This window comes from Rhinopithecus bieti, unplaced genomic scaffold (assembly GCF_001698545.2).
Source record: "Rhinopithecus bieti isolate Rb0 unplaced genomic scaffold, ASM169854v2 scaffold_25396, whole genome shotgun sequence".
In the NCBI taxonomy this organism is placed as follows: Eukaryota; Metazoa; Chordata; class Mammalia; order Primates; family Cercopithecidae; genus Rhinopithecus; species Rhinopithecus bieti.
Genome location: NW_016812016.1, coordinates 1,905,195 through 1,929,213, shown reverse-complemented (window position 1 = coordinate 1,929,213; position 24,019 = coordinate 1,905,195). Strand labels below are relative to the sequence as shown.

General features: G+C 39.7%; 1 protein-coding gene across 1 annotated transcript in view; it reads right to left on the bottom strand.

Moving 5' to 3' along the window:
* KIF16B (kinesin family member 16B) overlaps positions 1-24,019 on the bottom strand; it is a 316,846-nt gene that overhangs the window by 156,308 nt on the left and 136,519 nt on the right. Inside the window, exons 13-15 of the mRNA XM_017895492.1 lie at positions 11,202-11,321; positions 10,294-10,345; positions 8,384-8,521 (exon numbers count right to left, since the gene is read on the bottom strand). Coding sequence (XP_017750981.1) covers positions 8,384-8,521; positions 10,294-10,345; positions 11,202-11,321 — 310 coding nt within the window. The remainder of the gene's footprint in view (positions 1-8,383; positions 8,522-10,293; positions 10,346-11,201; positions 11,322-24,019) is intronic.

Here is a 24,019-nt window from a genome sequence, read left to right as displayed (position 1 = left end):
TCCTGTTCCCTCTTCCCCTCCCTCAATGTGTCTGCTTCTGGCTTCTGGCTGGAGGCTACACTTCCCAGCCTGTCAGAATGGCCACCCTGCAGGCCTTATAAAAAATAAAGCTCTCCTTTCCAAATTTACAAACCTTGTCATTCTTCAGTTGACACATGCATCAGAATCACAGACATAAAAAACCCGATTGCAGGGCCTCATCCCCAGATTTTCTGGTTCAGTAGGTCTAGGATGGGTCCTGGGAATGTGCATTTCTAACAAGTTCTCAGGTAATGCTGATGTTGATGACATACTTTGAGGACCACTAGCTTTAGGTATAGTCTTTTAAGAAGAGTTAGGTCTTTGTCATTAAAAAACAGCTGTTGAATCAGCCCACATACAAGTGACAGATGTCATATTTGCACGTCTCTGAGGAAGACATATGATGAACACTTAGGGTCAAGTGCAGGTGAGTCAGTGGAGGAACAGACACTGATACCTGCTGACAGATAAAAGGTCTCCTCTGTTAACTGGATACCTTGGCTAAACCACTGGGAAATCTATTTCTCTTTCTAGTTCCACCAAAATTCTTCTTTAATTTGTCAGTGAACAACTCACAGCAGCCCTCCAGCAGATGAAAATTTTATCAAAGTCTCCTCAGTACCACTCTGCAGACAATCATCTGTTCCCTCTGAGTACCTGAATAGATGAAAATATATTTTGGCACTCAAGCATAACACACTCAAATGTGCCCAAGTATAAATTTCCTAGATGCCAATTCTGTAGCACTTCTAAAAGAAGAGATGAACAGTCAATGGATCTGACAAACAAGACCAAAGGAGTCCACTTATGTGAATGGAAAAATTAATTGCATTTAACAACTATCAGCTTTAAAATAACATATTACAGTCAAAAGAAAAAAATAATAATTAAAATAAGAGAGAAGAGTTCCTAGCAATTATAGGGCAAAAGCTGAAATACTGTTTCAATTGCAATGCATCTGACTGTTGTATCATTTCATATTAACTATATAAAACAGAAAAAAGAAAAAAAATCTAGGGTCTAAGCCACTACCAAGAAGAGCTCAAGTTCTGTGGACTAGTATCACGATCAAATTCACATTTTCTTCTTGGTAAAATTCACACTTTCTTGAAGAACTGGCTCCTCTTTCTTTGGAATCCTATGGAATCACAGTATGGAATGAGGAGAACTAAGCTTTGGCGAACACACTAATTGAAGAGCATGTTAGATATAATGTTACATATCCCATCACTATTTCTGGAAGAACTGAAAAAAGAGGAGAAAAACTTTAGGCAATACACATTATATATGTCATCACAATTAATGCTCACAATAATAGCAAAGGCTTTTCATTTGAGTGAAGACACTAACAGATGAAAACATTTCCTATAATTTAAGGTGGGGAAACAGTTTATGCAATCTGACATAAGTGAGGCAGTTAACTGATACAGAAAGAGTTTGCCCTTAATGGTGACAATCTGCTAAATTTAGATAAATCTCCTATTAGTTGGCATTCACATGTATGGTAAGTAATTTAGATAAGGAAGTGATAATTACTACCAGTGTTTTTTAATGGGACAGCCTAAATAACACATTTCCAAATGAACAGAAATTTACTAAAAAAAAGAGACATCTGAATACCAAATACCAGCAATAAACTGGAAAGGGGTAGTGGAAAGGTAGGAAGCTGCTGGTAGTGTACGGTGAACCAGGAATCCAGTCAACTGTGGAGTTAATATGGCTAGGAATCCTTGTGACTTGAGTTACCATGCAGCTGCAGTCTCTCTTCTTGACATCGTTTACTTCTATAAAAGGAAAATGCTGCTTGGGTCTGCCTCAAAAGGTTTTTATTTTATTTTATTTTTTATTTTTTGATCTGATCAGTGGGCCAAACACCAGTGAGGTCCATTCTGAGGACCAAGAAACAATGGGTCAGAAAAGGTCCTAGACCAACAACCACTCCAATTAACCAGAAACTGGGATGAGGACAGCAAACGTGGGAAACCAGGATTACCTGAACTTAATGATCTGAGGGCTGCAGGTGTGACCTAACCTGGCTTAGAGAGCTTACGAGATGAAATAGCGCACACATTAAGTTATAATTATTTAAGTTTCAGAGAAATAATGCATGAATTTGAGCACGAATGATAATGAATGGTCTGCTGTAATTATTTTTGGACAGGGGTCATTGGTGAGGGCTAGTGGATGAAGGGCTGATCCAATATGGTAAGTATATAGCTACCTAAGACCCATTTCCAAGAGACTTGGCTGCTATCTGTTAATTCACATCTGACTTTGTAGAAATTAACTAAGTGAAGGCAGGACTATGCAGAAATGTGCTAAAAAATTTACCTAAAAACTGTTTTATTTTATATTTCATGCTGTTCCCCATTTATGATGTTTTAACGAAATTCATATGCTTTTTTTCCTTTAGCTTTTTGTTTTCTTACAGATATAGTTGAAAATCCTTTTGTAGCTCCACCTGATATAACCCTCTCCTTCTTCTCCAGTGGGTAAGCACTATTCTGATATAAGAATGTATCTATCTCATTCATGTCTTTTATTTTTACTACATATTTTCATAACCAGAAACGCTATATCACATCATTTTGTGTTTTAAAAACATGTTCCAGTCCTCATTTTAATAATCCACAAACATCACGAAAGGTTAAGTAAAGAATTCTAATCCTTAATTTCTGAAGGACTATAGACTTTTTTTCTTTAATGAGATCTTTCAGTCTTAAAGTATGTGTAATTAAAAGAAAAGTTACCATCTTGCTGCTTTTGTACAATGCCTTGAAACAAAGTCATCTCGTATTTTATTGCCCTAAGACGTGCTAATGACATTTACATTCACTGCACAGCGTTTTAACACCTTCAAACATAGTATTTTTATGTTAATTTCATTAACAGTGATACTGAGAAAGCTGTTCAGTAGCACAGCAGAATGCCAGAGGAACTCAAGCCCATCAGATCTGAAGATCATGGCACCCTGCTAATAAAACAATTAAGAGCATCCCGCAGGGAAAGACAATTCTGACAATTAACCTTCAATGCCAATTAGTACCAGTACTTTCTGAGAAAAAGTCATATTTTCAAATGAAGATAAAAAATTTAGTTCCTAACCTGAATCATTAACCAGAATAGGCATATTATTTAAATGAACTCTCAGTTTAGGTAAAAGTTTAAGATCAAAACCACTTAATAAAATACTACGTGGGAAATACATTATTTATTTACCATGCCTCAATTCACAAGACAATTAGAGAGGTAATCATAGCTATATAAACAATGTCTTCTAACTAAATAAATAAGCAAATAAGCTTTATTGAAGGCAGTGGGGAAGGTAGAAGGATAACCCCAAAATTAAATTTTAAGTTCTAGACAGTGTCCGTGTGTGTGCTCTAAAAGTTCCTTTTTCTTTTTGGTGTCTGGAATTCAGTACTGATTTTCTCACAGAATAGCATTACATGCTAGCTTCTCAGCAAATCCACAAGAGACTATTTTATCCATAACACAGCAGGAACATTGCTGGTCAATATAATCTACTCAGCATCAAGTGGCCAGGGTTGTAGGTGGTGGGAGCTCCAGGAGCTCCAGAGAAGAGTGGCTGTGGCAGAGAACTATTCCAAAATAGTTCAAAAGTGGGGGGCAACAAAGCCAGGTGGATCCAGCAGCCAGTATGGATGTTTGGGGGCTATTTGTGATTTAAGAACTACTTATACTAAAGAATTCCCCCAAAGTAATCTCAGTTCTATATAACTATAATATGTTTGGAATTTGTATACATAAATCAACATAGTTCAACAAATGTATACATTAAAAACTTTCAATGTTTTACTAATAGATGACAATTCAAACACAAGAGGGATATTGCATAAGCAGAAGTCCCAAGATGGAAATATATTTTTCCAAATGAAAACAAATCAAATGAAACTAGAATCTAACTCCTCAAATTATATTTTAGCACAACAAAACTATCCCACAATTTCTTTAAAAAGTTAATAAGCACACATAGTAAAAAGACACTCCAATGAAAATAGAGATTAAAATATATTATACAACAATAAACATCAAAACTGTGTGATACCAGTTCAAAAATGAAAACACAGAGTACTGGAACAGGAGGGCCAAGAAATAGACATAATGCTGTATGTGTTTTCATTTTAGGTAAAGTGAGTTTCTTCAAAAGGGAGATGGCTATAAGCAGGGAAAGGTTATAATAAATGGCATACCAATATGGGGAAGAAAAAAGTTGGAGCTACGCTTTATAAACCAATGAACCCCAGGTGTATTAAACAAATATTTCAAAAAAAATCCTGAAAAATAAAATAATTAAATCACAGGGAAAATAAAAACAAACGTTGACTAGTTTTGCTGCAGAGTTTAAAATTACCAAAGAAAACACAAACAACAACAGATTAAAGCACATGAAAAGTTGATTTTAAAAGTAACAAAATTACATTTAAATAGAAAACACTACAAGAGTGACAAAATAACTAAAATCAAATATGAGAAAGCGGTTACAAGGAGTTATAATGTTTTATGGAGTGTACACTCAATCAGAGGAAAACACACGTTTTACTTCCCACGATTCTGAGAGGCAATAGTGACCTTGTTCTACTCATGTATTAATAATTTTGAAAACCAGTACAAGCCTCTTGTAAAAATCCTGTAGCAATAAACAAAGTGATTATAACAAGGTTACCTCCTTCTGACCTAACTGAAGGAGATGCAGCCAGTACATGGAGCTCTACTGTGTACATTCCTCTCTCCCTGGGAAAAGGAGACAGTCTGTCATCATAACCCTGTACCAGTCTGTACCAGACTCTGCTGCCTGAAGGAACAGCAGCAGGACCTCTGTCTGAGGTTCCCACAGAGAACAGACAGGTGATATGACTATAGTCTAGACTCCACGTACAGGATTCACTGAAGGGGTTGTCAGTAAATCGTGTTTTAACTGTGTATCTTCCCATTACTCCTGCTGTCAGCACTACAGCCTGTGAGTTCTCAAGCATGGACTGCCTCTGAAGAGCCCTACATGGTGACCTCTCATCTGCCAGACAATTATGGTCACTTTCTGGGCTGAAGGCAGATATAGCCTTCCACCACAACTAATCCTGCTGCCTGGAAATAACCTGCCACTCCATTCCACATTGCCAGAGCCCTTGTCCCACTGTAAAAAAGCAGGAAATGCTGCATTGGTAATAATCACTGAGGGATCACTGAGTGCTCACTGCTTTGGGCTGGTCATCTACAACTGCTGACCTCTGATCTTCCTGGCCAGCTCCAGAGTACTCACATATTTCCCCTGCTCAACTTACCTTTATAAAGTTGAAAAAACAGATGGAGAGATGAATGGGTGGGTGGATGGATGTGGATGTGTACCCAGGTTGGCGCTCCATCAGCTGCTGTTAGAGCATCTTTGACGGACATTATGCACCTCCTCCAAAAGCATAATGTCCTTGGTCCACGCTATGTCTCCTTCATTTCTGAGGTACCTCCCTGCAACTGACTTCTGCTTACAAACTTGGCTAACCCAAAATAAACTACATGCTTTCCAGTCCCCATCTCTCCAATTCCTGTGTCATAACAGACTCAATTATATAGTGCGCAACCATTAAAAACTGTAATTATAGGCTGGGCGCGGTGGCTCAAGCCTGTAATCCCAGCACTTTGGGAGGCTGAGACGGGCGGATCACGAGGTCAGGAGATCGAGATTATCCTGGTGAACACGGTGAAACCCCGTCTCTACTAAAAAATACAAAAAACTAGCCGGGCGAGGTGGCGGGCGCCTGTAGTCCCAGCCACTCTGGAGGCTAAGGCAGGAGAATGGCGTGAACCTGGGAGACGGAGCTTGCAGTGAGCTGAGATCCGGCCACTGCACTCCAGCCTGGGCGACAGAGCGAGACTCCGTCTCAAAAAAAAAAAAAAAAAACTGTAATTATAAAGACTATGTATAACATACGACATACAAAAAGGGGCCTAAATATGCCAATGTCTTTCTTTCCCTCATTCTTACGTAGTTCATCCCAAAAACTATTAGGCAGGCAAGAGCAAAGTAGGCATCAGCATGAGAGTGGAGGCAAATGGCATGGGCTGAGAAAAGCTTCTGCACTATGGAAGGGCGAGGGCCGTGACAGCCAAGCATAGCCATGCTCGTGGTCTGAGCAAGGAGGGTCCCAGTGTGAGGAGGAGGGCAGAATAACAGTATATGGTTTACATAATGGAAGCCAGGTTCATCACTGTCAGAAAAAGGAGCTAGGAATAAGTGAGAAAACTACAATTAACCCTATGGTATTGGGTTGGGATTAGAAGTATTGGTGTATTGGTATAAACTCCTCGTTAGCAATACAGATACGGAAATACAGATATTTCAAACTATCAATATAAATAGATGTAGAAGTACAGTTGTAAAAGTTGTACACAAACACAAACACACACACATTTTCCTAGCTCGGTTCACAGAAAGGATATGGAAGCAGTGACACTCCAGTAGCAATGAACACACCTGGTTGCTAAATACCATTCTGTACTAAAAGGAACCAGGGCTCCTTGGGGAATTGGTTAGCTTGAGGAAAGTACGAGATGAGTCTGGAATATCTTGTGTCAGAAAGTAGTGAAGGGTACAGAACAATGAGGACGAGTGAAGGACACGAGAGCCGGCTTGAGAAACTCACAGTGGCCAAATCTAGGACAACTTGATACTGAAATAAACAATGACAAAAAACAGACCAAAACCTAGTGAATAAAATTGCAAGCTGTGTGACCCTTTGAATAAATAAATGGCAAGAAGAGAAAATTCTTACAATGAAAATCCAACTAATAAGTGTAGAAAGAATGACGAATTTTTTTTAAAATCACCGTTTGGCAACAACCATCAGAATAATAATTAATTCAGCCAAAAACAAAAAGAATGTATTCTAAAACCAGTGGGTGAAAGTGGTAATATTCCATAATGGAATGGAAAATTTACAATATCAAAGTACCTTCAATCTCAAAGTACTTTCCCACATACTTACTAATAACAAAGAAGAAAAGAGTAACTCCCCACTGGGGAGGCCTGGCAGCTGCACCTTAGTTGAGTGATCAAAGTGAACATCATCAGTCATGGGACAAATGGAAACCGTACAATGAGATATGAGAAAAACAGCATCATTTCTCTGATAGTCCTGCCAAAGATGCATATTAGTCTAATCATAAGGGGACACAGTCCATTCTCACACTTCTATAAAGAACTACTTGAGACTGTGTAATTTATGGAGAAAAGAGGTTTAATTGACTTCCAGTTCCACAGGCTTACCAGGAAGCATGACTGGGAGGCCTCAGGAAACTTGCAGTCATGGCAGAAGGCAAAGGGGAAGCAAGGCATGTCTTCTCATGGCAACAGGAGAGGGGGTCGGGGGGAAGTGCCACACACTTTTAAATCATCAGATCCCACAAGAACTCACTCACTATCAAGAGAACAGCACGGGGGAAATCCACCCCATGATCCAATCACCTCCCACCAGGTCCCTCCTCCAATATTGGGAATTACAATTCAACATGAGATCTGGGTGGGGACACAGGGCCAAAACATATCAACAGATGAATCCTACATATACGTAGAGGGACATTCTACAACATCTCTGACCTACTGTTTTCAAAACTGCCCAAGTCATCAAAGTCTAGGAAAGGTCAAGGAAAAGTTCAGGACTGAAAGAGAATAGAGAGAGGTAACAACCAAATGTCATACAGGAAATAGGACTAAATATGGGACCCACAAGGAACGCTGTTGGGACAAATGGCACGACTTGAATGAGGTCTGAGGATCCAATGGTGGAAATGTATCAGTGTTAGTGTCCTAATGTAGATGTCAGTGTTTAAAGGAAATACACAATGAAGTATTTAAGGATGGCAGGACACTCTTTACTTTCCAATAATTTTGAAATTAAAAAGTTCTTGGTACTATTCTTGCAACTTTTCTATGATACTCAAGTTATTTTCAAAACAAAAAATAGACATGATACCAAATCCTCTATGTATGTTACAATTATAACTATTAAGATGAATATAAATAATAGAAATAAAATTATTAAAAGAAACCATTGTGTTAAAGTTTTGCATTTGAGGAGTACTTTTTAACTTAAAAAATTCCTTTAATGTCTTATTTCCATAAGAACAACTTTTCAGACAATTGTTCACATTTAATTAAACAAGACAATGGGGATTATAAAAAAGTCCTCCAGCCAAACAGAAGAGGAACAGCCTATTGAAGCAGTCTCACCCTTTTTATACCTAATCAGCAATTAATTCTAAGACGCACATTGTTCTCCCAATGCCTAGCTAACTTGTTTTCTCACAACAATATATACAAAGATCTCTGAAAATTAAAACGAGATACCTTGATTTAGATGTGTGGCCTCCATGATCTGAACACCATTCACAGAGCACTGGGACCCACTCAAGGGTATCAGAGTCACTGTCCCCCCGATATTTTCAAAGATGCAATGCTCACTCTCCAGGTCAAGGCCATGAAGAACTAAAGTGGAAAAACAAAGTCGAAAGAATTTTTCCCCCTTTTGTATCTACTGCAATGATTCCCAGCAATTTATCTATCAATTTATTTATTTTCCTTTTGAATACTCTTCCTTTTCCACATAAGTATCATGAAGTGAACATTTATGTTTAGTGAGAAAACCGAACTTCAGGAGCTCATGACATTCACTGATAGGACTGGAAGATCCTTAGAATGTTTTTCAAGGGGTCTGGACATTATCTGTGTAAGAAAATCAGTTCTGGGATGTTAACGCATTTCATCTTTGGGGAGAAAACAGTTGAGTAACTTGTTTTAACTGAATACCATGGAGTTGCCCTGTTTGCTACTGAAAAAATTTCCTCCATCAGCCACCCTGTGGCCACAGAAAATAGAAGCAAAAGTGCTTCATGGGTCAAGGACTTACTGAGACCTCTGCACTAACAGGTACTGCACTCCATGAGCAGAAACCCAAGGTGAACTTGGCATGACATGAATCTTGAAAAGCCCAAGAGGTCTTCAGAAGCCATACTGAGATGCCTGTTGCCTGAGCCTGTGTCAATTCTGAGACCTCGCAGGGTATGCAGCTGCTGAAGTTTATCTATTCATGTATAACTCTCCTGGATTCTTGTTTGAAGAACGGTCAAACACACATATGAACATCTGTCATATAAGCCTACATGATTTTAGGCACAGATCTTGGCTAGCGTCTTGGGAGTACAAGCCAACTAGTTTCTACTGGATCCACAAAATTGTACTACTGATCTGTGATCACAGAAAACGTGTGTTCTTACCACTTATCATCATTTATAGTTACGCCAAATATCAAACACGTAATTTAACAATTAGAAGAAGAGGCCTGATGCCTAATTCTACTCAAAAATAGGTGAATCTGGGGACTTCTAGAAAATGGTTTTTATCTCTCTCAGTCTCACAATAAATAGTAAATATCAGGTTGGTGCAAAAGGAACTGCGGTTTTTGCCATTACTGTTGCACCAACCTAATACATGTAGGAACATGCTAGGATTGGCTCGATTAATAGCTTATACTTAGCGAGAAAGCAGGTTCGTTGCCAGCAATTCTAAAAGCAGTTGAGACAATATAATTCTTCCCCTGTCAATCCCTACCTTGCCACACACATATACACACCCACCACCAACACCACCAATTGCCTAAGTTATCCTCCTAAAGCCTGGAAGGACCTCATCTGTGTAGGCTAAGTCACTGATTATCTGTGAGTCCTATGAAGACTTTCAGGAAACCCAAAAAGCCATGCTTCCACATGTGTGTATGCTGCGTTTTCTCCTACTTTGTTGTCATCTTTGTGAAGCCAAGTGTCTACAACCCTCCTCTTCAAAAGACCTATATCTTTTATCTGTGTCTGTTGGTATATTTCCATCAATCATTGTTCCATTGTAAGACAATGTAGAGTGATTTAAGTAACTGTGTTCCTCAAAGACCTGACAAGGTATGGAACGTAGGGTGGGGGAAAGGGTTTATTGGCCCATTGTATTCACCAAATTAGTTGTTCTGCACTATTCATTTGAGTTGTATTCTAAATTACAGAAATATATATATATATGTGTGTGTGTGTGTATATATATATATATACACACACACACACATATACATACACACATACATACTGACCAACACTGTACTTGAAAAATAATTTAATTTTCTATAATTACTTCAATGTCAGTCATTCAAAAAGGTTCTTCCTTGAACACAACCTTAAAAAAATCATTGGGAAGAGATCACTGACAAATATGCTCACCAATATCTTGCTCCGTGGAAGCATCTTCTCTACCAACATAGGTCTGACCTTCCTGGGAAGAAAAGCCAAGCAAAATGTATTAGTAAGAAGAGAAGGAATAGCTTGTTTCTTCATGTTTCATTTAAGCCCAAACAACATAGTGACCAATGGGATGAACAACATCCTGGCAGGCCACAACTTCAATGGAACGAGAGCTCCCCACGGCACTGTAAAACAGCTCCAGTTGTCTGGAAAGGTTTAATGTACAGCAATGGTGAGGCCCTGCTTTGGCAGCGTCAACACTTTGCTCATGACAGGAATATCACTGATGTTCCTGATCCTTTCTGGGGAGGTTCTCCAGTGGCCAAGATATTCTTTGCGTCTAAAGATATAGTTTATGCAAGTCTGTAAAACACAAATGCAGTAGCTTTCTCATTGTAAGTTATGGATCAGAGAGAGGGCACTAAGGTCAAGGTCACAGAGCCACCCATTAATAATGATGCGGAATTCTGTACTCCCCAGATGAACTGCCTGCTTGGAACCAAGCCCAATAATGCACGTGAGAAGCACAATTTCATAATTACCACCAGGGACCAGGAAACTGTACATACAACAAAATGCCCCCAGCTGTTTGCAACTTCTCTCCTTCAGTCTGTGTGCCTTTTTGTTCCTTACCTTCCTCTTACTAATCCCACAGAATAGAAGGCAAACCAATGGCTCATCATTTAACTTTAGATAACAAGGGAACTTTAAATACCAAAGAATCCCAATGAGCTGCTGAAAATCCCCAAAGGGCTCAAGGATTTGTCGCATATTCTTTAATCTAATTTAGTTGTGTTCATGACCATAGAATATTATAATAAACCCAGTTAGCGTCTAATGGAGAAACTGGAAACAAAATTAGAATGTTCCACTTAATCAGTTTCTACCTTTAAATGATATAAGATGATTCCAGTACTCAAAAGGTCATCATCGATGCCAATTAAATGAGGCAGTTCAGAATCCAAAACAACTCCAATCCCTTCTTTCCTGAGGGCTAGAGTTTGTTCCTGAAATTAAGAGGGAAAGAAAAAGAAAAGGTTACTTTGGGAAAAGAGAACTTCATATTAGGTGTTCTTCAGATTGTCAGAACGGGCAACATTTTATTTCTCGTCTAAAAAACTGCAAGAAAAATGGACCTTAAACTTTGTGTTGAAATCCTGGCAGGTAGTAAGCAAAGCGAACTTGGAACATATAAAAAGCGCAATATAAAATGAATTAAATTCATTGCCTGATATACAACCTCCTCAAAGCAAATCTTCCTTCAGAAAGGTTCTAGGAACATCCAAACTACAAAGTAAACTTTCTCACTCTTCAGAGCCTTTATGTCATTAAGCATCAAGATGTCGCCTTAGTTGATGGTTTTTTCTCCACTTACCATAGCTGAACTGTGCATGGTCCTGAGAAGAAGCCTTCCTGTGCATTAGTTACCCTGCACCAGAAGAACCTGGCCCTCTCCCTCCTGTGCCATCAACTTCTCCTATCCACTGGATCATTCCCTGCTCTATATTAATATGAATCTGCTATTCACCTCCCATCCCCAACCCCCACCACGTCTTTCGGCCGTGCCTCTCCTTCTAGCTACCATCAATTTCTCTGTGCCTTTTAGAGAAAACTACCTCCAAAAATTTCCCTATACCTACAGTTCTTCAGTTCCTTCCCTCTCACTCTCTCTTGAACTTGCTCTATGAAGGCTATTGTCTTTGGGACTCTTCTTTACCAACACTGACTCTCTCGATGGTCTCCTTCTGTCTCGACTTTACCTGCCATCAATATGCTGATGACTCTCAAATTGCATCTTCAGGACAGATGTCTCCCTGAAGTCCCATACTCATATACATACCGTATATATGAGTATACCATATATATGTGTGTGTGTGTGTTTGTGTGTGTGTGTGTGTGTGTGTATACCAACCCAACTCAGTTTATCTATGGAGACGTCAAACAGGCAGCACAAATTTAACACATTTAAAAACAAAACAAAACAAAACAAAAACCTTGATTCTCTCTGCCTCCCAAACCTGCAGACTATCCTATCTCAGTAAATACCAACCTTTCTTGTTTGGCCTAAATACCATGCTTATACTTTGTCCCTTTCTTTCTCTAAACTCTACATATGTAGTGTTAACTCTACCTTCAAAATATGCCCAGAATCTGGTAACATCAAACCACCTGCAGCACGTGCCTCTGGCCCAAACCATTGTCTTTCACCTGGGTTACTGTAATAATCCAGGTCACCACTCATGTGTCCTGTGATAGACACTCAACTTAGCAGCCAGAAGGCCATCAGGGCAGGCCACTCTTCTGCTCAGGTACTTTAAATAGCCTCCCATTTCAGTGAGACAAAAGCTAAAGTCTTTGTGACGTTCCACCGAATTCTACCTGATCTCATCCCGTGCTCACTCGTTCTCATCTCCTGCTGCTCTCCCTCTTGCTCACTCCTCTCCAGGGATACAGGCACCCTGCTGCTCTTCAAACTTGCCAGCCTGCCCCATCTCCGGGATGCACTCACTGTGGTTCCTTCTGCCTTTGTGGGTGCTGTTTCCTCTGTCACTGCTATCCTTCTCTTCCCCTACAGTAGGGTTTCTGGACTGCGGCACAGTTGTCATTTCAGACCAGGTAATTCTTCATTCTTACGCACAGTAGGATATTTTGTAGCACCCTTGCCTCCACCCAATAGATGCTACCAATACATCTGACGTTCTGACAACCAAAAATGTCTCCAGACATTTCAGAAACATCACCCTAGATACATACATAACATGGTCCCTTCCTTCCTTCAGGTCTCTGCTCAGAAGCCACCCTCCCCATCACCCCATACAAAATAGCAACCACCAATGTTTCTCATGGTGATTTCTCTCCTTGGGAATGGCTAGTATTTTATCTATATATATATGTAAAATATTTTATTTATATTTTAAATATATATAAAATATATAAAGTTTATTACCTGTCCTCTGGCTAGAATGTAACGCAGCACCTAATTTCATGTCCCACACATCAATTAATATTTGCCAGCAGAATGAATGAGTACATGCACAGAGTTCAGTGGAATGCAGAGGGAAGGTCAGAGGCAACCCTCAGGAAGAGAATGGGAGGCCCTATCTTAACATCAGACCCATCTGACCTCAGACAAAAGACCTCTAAAGTCAAGCTTCCGGGGAAGTCTGAAGTAGAAAGCAGACAAATTCCAGAAGGTTGAAGGTAAAAGCTGCAGTCTTGAGGTTGGGCTGAACCTGGTTCAGACTAAATCATGTACAAGAGCATGACATTATGCTCCATGACTGCACGAGCAACAGTAAAGCCAGGTCCAACTACAAACTGGGGATCCTGGTCAGAGATGCTCCTGGAGAATCTCCTTCCCTCCCTGACTCCTACAGTCAGACACAGTGACCAAGACACATCTCATTAACCCCAACACTCCAACACCCGGCACTGCCCTAAACATAAACACGATTCCTTACAATCCTGGAATCAATAAATGTACTCTGTGTCATTTAAGTATTAAAACAACCTACAAAGTCTACCATTCACTAGGTGATGGATTCAGAACTTCTCAAGCTAGTGTAAGACCATCAAAGCAAAGCTCAAACCCTTTAGACAAGGGAACTCCTGAGAGGTTTCTGGGGCAGGGCGAAGACAGAGAAGTCTCTCAGGCCTCTGCAGATATTTAAGTTTCAAATGCACACTGAAGACGTGAAGTCATGCAAGAGGGCAGTGAAATGAAGTAGCAAAAAAAGAAAAGAAAAGAAAAAGAGATGGCTTAAAAAAAAAAACATAAAAATCACAACGTGAAAAGCAATTTAATTTAAAAACCATTAAATAGATACGCAGAGAAAATGACCAGTGCATAACTTAGATTCAAGAAAAGGAAATGAAGCGTGTCATTGTTCTTCAATTACTCCTCTTATCAGCCAACTTCCCATTCCATGGCTCAGAACCCCAGGCTTTGAGGCTGGAGACTTCAGTAACATTGATTTACTATAGCAAGGAATATGCAAATCTCAGTTAAACTGAGCACTCTCCATGAGCCAACCCCTACTCCTACCTCTCAGATATTAGCAGAATTCATGCTTTTTCCTCCTGACCATGAAATTCAAGCAGAAATGGGATGTGATTTTTTTAAAGACGTATATTACAGAGGAGAATTTAATCACACAGCTCTATTTCATAAAATGATGTCCTCATGGGAAGGTCTGGTAGCTCTGAACTGTGACCAAACTGTACACACAGTCAGTAGCCCCATGGCAATGAATTATTACAGACCTCTAGGTCCACATGAAAAGGAAAGTGACCATTCTCACAAGTCCAGAGGCATGTGCATTTTCTTTCTGCACAAAAGTGGACAATGACCCTCCTATCCCCCAAAATGCAATATTTTAAACTTTAATAGCTCCCACTCAAACTAGAGAAATTGTTTTGGACTACATCCCAGTTTAGTTTAATATTCTTTCTTTTATTAACCATTGAGAAACACTTTGTTTTTCCTTGAAATAAGACTTTGAAAGGCATTGGAAATTCATAGTTTCAGAGCCATTAGGTCAAAAGTTTTACTTGTTCCCACCCATCCCCAGCATGTACACACACACACAGACACACACACACACACACACTCTCACATACACTTCCATACATATAATGGGTAAAATCTGAATTAAGAGAAAGTTTTCCAGGATTGCAAGTGAGGAAGGATGAATTTATGATTAATGCTGCCCTAAAGCTCTATGACATTCAAGCTGCATTCAACTACATGGTATTATAAAAGTGTCACCTCATAAAACTGGAAACGAGGGTTTAAATCATTGCTCAAGTGAAAAGTAATTTCAGACAAAATATCTATCACGTATAAAATATTTATTGAGTGGCATCTACTGTTATACATAATTTATGAAACACCTCTTGGATAAGATGGAATACTTAACACAGTAGAGTGGGCCACCCTCCCCCAACTCCAGACACAGAATCCCAAAGAAATCAAGGTAAAATATGTATACTTGCATATATTTTACATTGAAACAAAGATTTCGGCAACCATGCTTATTTGGATTAAAAAAAAAACCCCATAAACTGACTAAAACTGTCAAAACATAGCATCAGTTTATTTTAAGCATCATGTTCACAACATTTACAAATGATATGCTCCATATGTTTTTCTTCAACCTCCAGGCATCTATTCAGGTGAAATCCATCTGAATTTAAAACACATGCCCTTTGCTGGGACAGTCACAGAATCAACTTCTGCCCCTTCCGGTGGCTCTGGTGATTGCAGGCAGGGCTGCCCAGATCCCGTGGGAAGACCAGAGGAGGACTCGGCTCAATGTGCAAGGCCCCTGTAACCACCATAATGGTTTATGAGAGTAAGCAGGGAGTCTAGCTCTTTTAACCACAACCACATCCTTAGTGCCCAGCACTTGCCTTACAAAACTCCACAACTGTCTTGAATAGGTAAGTGAAAACAATACAAAACTTACCAACAACAAAATCTATTTTTTTTTCCTCTTAGAAAGACTACCTGGGATCTAGATCATACTTGGAAAAAACTGAGAAAAGTATGACAGTGTGTCTGTCCCATGTAAATTAAGATCTCTTTAGGAATAATAATTATTTGTCTTCACAGAGTATGTTAGGTGAAGACAGCTGCAGCAGGCACACAGTAGTCACTCACTAAGTGCTGATTATTTGGTACTATAGGGAGTGATTTCTAACTGGCACTTTTTTTTTTTTTCTCCTGAACAGACAAGAATGAAATGTCAGAATCTTTTTGTGAAAATTTATGCAACAGAGAATTATATATTTCACCAGCGAGTAGAATTTTGTAGTTGACTCACATCATAAAGTGCACATAATTTCTGCAACCCCAACTACAAACAGAGCAGATGTTTAGGGGCTGGGGACTGGGGACAATCAGGGCTTACAGCATACACCCCGTGTGGGTATGAGGATGGGGGAGGAAGTCAGATAGCCAGAAAGATGTCGATAAAAAATAAAATTATCCTCTAGTAAAACTACTTTTTAATTTAAAAAAAGTTGTAGGTGGTTTTATTTAAATTTAACAGAATGAAAAGAAACTATTTCAACCATGTTTCTTTATTATTAATATAAGAGGTATTTCCTAAAATATCCTTGTAAGCCAAGAGGTTATGAAACATATTCACACTGCATACACATTTTTCATAAGTGTTTCAGTTTTAAGCACCATTACCTGAGTCTGTACCAGTATGAGAACGTTGCTTCTTGCCTTGGCATCTGAATGACATGGTAGCTGTGTCGATTTGGGGCGGCCACATGATGCATGTTGGGCAGTACAGTACTTTCTTTCCTCAGAAGGTTAGAGACATGGCTCCACCCTTTTCAAAAACCGAATGCTACTCTAAAAAAATTAAGCTAGTCTGACTTTTAGTCCACAGCAGACAATTTGGTTTTAGGTCTGGATGTTTAAAGAGTTTCTTCTTTATCCTTGAAATTCAGTGGCTTAATTGGGATAGATCTCAGTGCTGAACATCCTCTACTCTATATTTTCCTGGAACACAACCACAATACATTCTTCTGATCTGCAGACTCAGTTCCTTTTTTTTTTTGAGAAGGAGTCTTGCTCTGTCGCCCAGGCTGGAGTGCAGTGGCCGGATCTCAGCTCACTGCAAGTTCCGCCTCCCAGGTTCAGGCCATTCTCCTGTCTCAGCCTCCGGAGTAGCTGGGACTACAGGAGCCCGCCACCTCGCCCGGCTAGTTTTTTGTATTTTTTTAGTAGAGACGGGGTTTCACCGTGTTAGCCAGGATGGTCTCGATCTCCTGACCTCATGATCCACCCGTCTCGGCCTCCCAAAGTGCTGGGATTATAGGCTTGAGCCACCGCGCCCGGCCCAGACTCAGTTCTTTCATCTACTTATTTTTCATTTCACAAAGCTTGTCTTATTTTCCATTTTCTATTTCATTTGTTGACAGTCTACTTTAAGAACACCAACTGTCCTTATATTACACTGGTCTTTGTCTTCTATTTCTTTCACCTTCTGATTGCTTTACTATCTTGATCACTCCATTCATGTTCAATGGGCCTAACAAGCCTTTATTCTCTAAGTAATCTGATTTTCAGTGGCGTCTATTCTTTTCCTTGATATTTTCTAACATTATGTATTAGTCCTGCAATGATGTTGTGTTGGGCCTCAGAGGCTTTCTTTATTCTACAATCTCTCTTTTTTCATCTCAGTTTGCTTTTTATTACCATCTTGCTTTGTTTATTGAATTCATGTTTCTCATTCATTTGTTCCACAGAATGAAACAATTCTAAGGAATTCCCTTCTCTCCCGTGAAGTGTGTTTTCATCTATATTGGGATCTTTTATCTTTTGCATGCTATATGTCTCTTCTTTCTTGTTCTCTACCTGCCCATCTGCCCATCTGTCCATCCACCCATAGCTATAGTTATGTTTATAAAATTGTTCTACTTTTTGTTCATCTTGTATATGCTTTGGTGTATCTGTGCAAATATTCCATGTGCTCTAACATAGGATGGGAAACCCCTCGACACTTGCCTGGCCGTATCTGTGACATTTCTAGTTGACTGAGTAGTCTGCAGTCTACCCACTTTTCTCTAGCCACATGAATGACAGAGGGCCAGGAGATCTCACCTGAGGCACCACAAGCTTTGTTTCAGTCCCAGCCCTCTCTTCCTGGGCTCCCTAATGATTGGGAAGGGGTCCTCTTCCCAGGGGTAGGGAAAGGGCAGGACGCCCTCGAGTTTCCCCAGGCCTTCACTTACAAGAGAGAGTCACCTTAGCTCTCACTTCATTCCAGTTACCACCACTGGCCATCGCTATTACTCCTCAGTAACAATAGGAAAATCAATTCTGTTTCGCCGATTGAGGGTACAGTTGGGGGAATTTTGGGATCATCACTAATTCAGCTTCTCAGGTGCAGGTTTAGGAATATCCCCTTCACAATCTTTCCTTTTCCCCAGCAGCCACTTATGATCTTTTCTCACATGCTTCCTCTTAGTGACTTCACAGTAGTACTGCTGCTGCAGGCTTGTATGTTTGTTATGCCTTTTATTATTTCTTCATTTCCTTGAAATCTGTGATGGAATCACCAACTGGTTTTTTAACATTGAAGACAAGAATAGCATTAAAAGGCTACAAAAAGGAAGGATGAAAACAAGTGGTACTCCAGGTTTTAGGGGATTTCTTGAGCAAAGATACAAAGGCTAAAAACATGGGCACAGAGTCATCCCCCGATATCCATGGGGGACTGGTTCCTGGACTCCTGAGGATACCAAATCCAAGGATGCTCAAGTCTCTCATGTAAATGGCATACTACTTGCACATAACCTATGCATATGCTTCTGTATACTTTAAATCATCTCTAGATTACTTGTCATACCAAATACAATGTAAGTGTGATGTAAATAGTTATTATACTGTATTGTTTAGGGAATAATGACAAGAAAAAAGTCTGTAGATGTTCAGTACAGGCAGAACCATCATAGGTCTAACAACATAATACATATCAGCAATAAATAGCATTTTCTCAATTTTTTTCTAATATTTTCAATCTGTGGTTGGTAAAATCCATGGATGCAGAACCTACACACATGGAGGACCGATTGTATACACAAGGAACCACTGAACATCCAGTTTAGCTGGTAAACCTGCAAAAATGGTCTGGAAAGCCAGACAGATGAGTCATTATTTGATTCAGAACTGGGAAGGCATTGACAATTTTGAAAACAGGAATTGGCTGATACTTCATCAGATGAATCTGGCAGGATGTATAGGGTGAAAAAGAACAGAGTAAAAAGAGGGATGGGATTAGAATGGAAGTGACAACTTGAGAGTCACTGGAGAGGTATGTGGATTCTATGTGACTAACAGTTTGGGTTGATGGACCTTAAGTAAAGACATTCTCCTCAACTGTTTTACTCCTCTTAATGAGAAATATGGAAACTGGAGATTCAAGAAAAACTGATAGATGCCGAAAGATTTTTATTGCTAGGCAAAAAATATACTTATGTTTCCTTGTAATACTTTCCAGGGAACTTAGTAAGAAGATATTATTTGTTAAAAATCACTCACAAATTTGACTAGCAAGTGGTGTCTAGTAACTTACATGTTTCTAATAATGTACAAATGCTAAAAGTCATTATCAGCTGGGCGTGGTGGCTCATGCCTGTAATCCCAGTACTTTGGAAGGCTGAGATGGGCAGATCACTTGAGGTCAGGAGTTCAAGGATAGCCTGGAAAACATGGTAAAACCACTATCTACTAAAAATACAAAAAAAAAAAAAAATAGGCAGGTGTGGTAGTGTGCGCCTGTAGTCCCAGCTACTGGAGAGGCTGAGGCAGGAGAATCACTTGAACCTAGGAGGAGGAAGTTGAAGTGAGCCAAGATTGTGCCACTGCACTCCAGCCTGGGTGACAAAGCAAGACTCCGTCTCAAAAAAAAAAAAAGTCACTATCAACAAAAACCAATTAGCTCTGAAACCCTGAAAGTAAGCAACAAGCTGGCATTCACCCAGAAGCTACTGTTTCTCATACAGTAGGCCCCCTTGTATCTGAAGTTTTGCTTTCCCTGGTTTCAGTTACCCAATGTCAACTGTGGTCCAAACATAGGTAAGTATAGTGCAGTAAGCTATTTTGAGAGAGAGACTATTAACATAACTTTTATTACAGTATAATGTTATCATTGCTCTATTACTATTGTTCATCTCTTACTGTGTCTAATTTATAAATTAAACTTTACCATAGGTATATACATATAGGGAAAACAGTGTATATAGGGTTCATATTGTTTGCAATGTCAGGCAACCACTGGAGGGCTTGAAGTATATCCTCTGCAGAGAAGCGGGGGTCTATTGTATTCTCTTTTCCACATAGGAAGAATCATGTCCATCTAACAAAGTAGAAACAGCCACCAAGATTACTAGGAAGTCAGTGAAGTTCTGTCAACTGCCTCAACCACCATCCTGGCTTTCTCCTCCTTTGATCCACACAACCTAAGCAAGTTATGATGAAAAGACGTTAAGAATCTCCTTCATCCTCCCCCAGGAAATGACTTTTTTACTTTTGCTGTGTTCCCAGAGAGTGACACCGTGAATAAAAACAATATTGGTAGGGCAGTAACATGTTCTATGTCCCCGCAAAGTTGATTAGTAATATGTAACCCTTCAGGTAAGGGCTCTATTAATTATGATCTATGAATCCCAATCAGATTTAAAAACAAACAAAAATAAAACAAAACAAAAACAAAAAAAGAGAAGGGAAAGAGCGGTCTGTGAACATTAACAAATGGAAATCCACTGGGGATCAGCTTCTGTCAGAATCAAGCTGCAGGAAGGAGGAGGTTCAGGTAGGAAGGCAGAGTTCACAATCCACAGCTTGGGAAAAAGAAGAATCAAGTGGGTCAGCCTAGAAGTCACCTTTGACTCCTCTCTTTGCCTCAGACTTCACAGAGCTCTACCTCCATGATATGGTCTGAATCATCCACAACTTTCCATTTCCACTGCTACTGCCCTGGTCCCAATAACCTCCACAGCCTGCCTGAGTCTCTGATATCCCCAATTAGTCTTTTGCTTCTCTTGCCACCCTATCATCTACTCTCCATATGGCAGCAGAGCCACCTTTTCAAAATATCAAGAGACCATGCATAAAACACTACAATGGGTTCCCATGCGTTTGGAATAAAATGGTCACCATATCTCACTTAATCTTGCCCCTGCCCACCTCTCCAACCTCAGCTCCCCTCCACTTTCTACCTGACAGTCACAGTGGCCTCCTCATTCCCACTGCAGGGCTTCTCCGTGTGCTGTTTAGTCTGCCTGGAAAATTCTCCCCTAAATCTCCATGGCTTGCCCTTTCTTGTCAGTCTGTTCTATTCGGGACCAGAGACACCAGTGAGTGAGACTGTATTAGTCCATTTTTGCACTGCTGACAAAGACATGCCAAAGACTGGGAAGAAAGAGGTTTGAATGGACTTACAGTTCCACATGTCTGAGGAGCCCTCACAATCGTGGAGGAAGGCAAGGAGGAGCAAGTCACGTCTTACATGGATGGCAGCAGGCAAAGGGAGAGCTGGTGCAGGGAAACTCCACCTTATAATACCATCAGATCTCGTGAGACTTATTCACTATCACGAGAACAGCACAGAAAAGACCTGCTCCCGTGACTCAATTACCTCCCACCAATTCCCTCCCATAATATGTGGGAATTCAAGATGAGATTTGGGTGGAGACACAGCCAAACCATATCAGAGATGAACAAGGTCCCTGCTCAGACAAAGCTTATTCCCTATGCAAGTAACTCCACCCCTACTCCCAGACACACTCTGTCATTCCACCTGGCTTACTGTCTTTACAGCACTTAAAGTGATCAAAATTTTTCATACATTAGTTTATTTTCTGTCTGCCCCTGCAGAAAGCAAAGAATAGGTCCAAGCCAAGATGTCAAGCCCAGAGAAGAAGAGGTCAGGATGGGGTCAGTGAGAGCCAAAGTATTAAAAACAGTATCCAAGGCCAAGACTGTCTCTTATCAATCCCATTTTTAATGCTCCTTGCCAGTCAAAAGCAGCCCTTAAAACTCAAAACAATAGTTAATATGGCCAGAATAAGCCAGAAGCAAATGTGGGAATTTTGTTAAAATGCTAACATTTAATTCTAATAAACTATCATCATAAATAATTTAATAACTGTCCCCAAAATCTGTACCTAGCATCACATCAGACAGGCACCTAATATGTCACTGAAAATGAACTAAAAATATAAAAGCCTTGCTTTTTCCATGACTTTAAAACAAGCCATATTACAATACGTATGGTTAAAACACACACACGTATGCACACACACACAGGCACACATTTAGAACCAATGTGGAAGAGTCACAGGACTCACCAGGGCAGAATTAGGAAGAGAAGGGTCTGGCTACCACCACACCACAGCACCAACAAACCTAGATGTCCTGGCCTTACTGGCAGTCAGCCCCTAAACAGTAAATATAATTAATACTGCCCTTTTAATGAACAGAAACTCTTGGGGCAGTTCAATTTCCACTACACTTCCCATTGCAGAAACATCGTTCTTTATTTAAATGCCAAATAGCTAAGTGTTGGCTCACAGTTCAGAGAAGATGCTGTGTAGATCTTTCTGATGAAACAGTCCTCTCCGCCGGCTGAGCAAATCATCCAGATGTCGGTATTTAAATTATGCAAAATGCATAATATCAATTAAAGAAATTACGTGTGAAAATATGCAAGAGCAAATTTCCTCACATTAATATTTAACTAGACTTTTTAAGTAGAGCAGCATCTTCTGATCACAAGTACTTTAGTATATTTAACCTAAATGGAAACCCAAAATATTCAGGATGGTTTGTCAAAATATTCAGGATGGTTTGTATTATGTACAAGGGCATTTTGTACATAATACAAACATTAACACAGGTAAAACAGTTAAGGGAAAGGATTACTTTAAGTGGGATGCTGTAGCCCAGAAAGTATCAATCTGATATTGGCCTTATACTTTGGTCTTGTAAAGCTGGCCTGTTCTTGTTTCTCATCCACAGGAATACGTCATGCTCATCTTCATCTTCCTGCCTGTGCTCCAGTAATAATGTCCTCCTAAGACAACCCTCTGATTCCCAGTTACAAGTGTTTCCCCTTCCCCAGGAGTCATTTAGAGCCTACTCAGGTCTACTGTGACCCCTTCCTCTGCACTCCACAGTTATCAGGCCTAATCGCATGGATCTCTGTCAAACACAGATCAGTGACTTTACATTCACGCATTGCTTGTTTCTCCTGCTAGACCGAGGAGCTTTCAAAAAATTGGTATTTTTCTGAAATGTCAAAATATCAAAAAAATATCAGGCTTGTGCCCACACCAGATCCTCTGAATGAGCATCTCAGGAGCAGGATCCAGGCATTTTTTTAAACTCTCAGGAATTTTACATCCAGGGTTGGGCATAATTTTCTGTATCCTCCAAATGACACCTCTATCCTGCTGGGTGCACTTTGAGAATGCTCAAAAGGGCAAGTACCGTGACCTAACTCCTTCATTTGCCAGGTACCTTCTTCTGTGATTCATTCAACCAATACCTAATGACCATCTGCTACTTGTCAGGTGCTAGTCTACATTAGGGATATATCAGTGAGTAAAGCAGGCACCTTCTTATATTTTATATATATCTGTCTCTGTCTTTAGATCTAAGTCTACATCTGTATTATATGTAAAGATCCACCCATATTACATTAAAGAATCTACAGATATACAGTCAGGCATCGCTTAATGACAGGGATGCATTCTGAGAAATACGTCACTGGGTAATTTCATCACTGTGCAAACATCTAAAGTGAACTTACATAAATTGAGATGTGGTTACCAGAAGCTGGAGGGGTTGTAGGGGAGGGTTGGGAAAATGTTGGTCAAAGAATGCATATTTACAGTGATATAGAAGGAACAAGTTCAAGAGATCTACTGTACCGCATGGTGACTATACTTAATGATGATATACTGTATTCTTGAAAAATGCTGAGAGAGTGGATGCTAGGTGTTCTCACCTCAAAATGATAACCATGTGAGATAATGCATTTGTTATTTGGCTAGATTTAACCATTTCACAATGTATGTGTGTGTGTGTATGTATATATATTAAAAATAGGTGCCTATCTAATGCAATGCTAGGTGTGTATATATACACACATACATATTATATATATGTAAAATATATAAT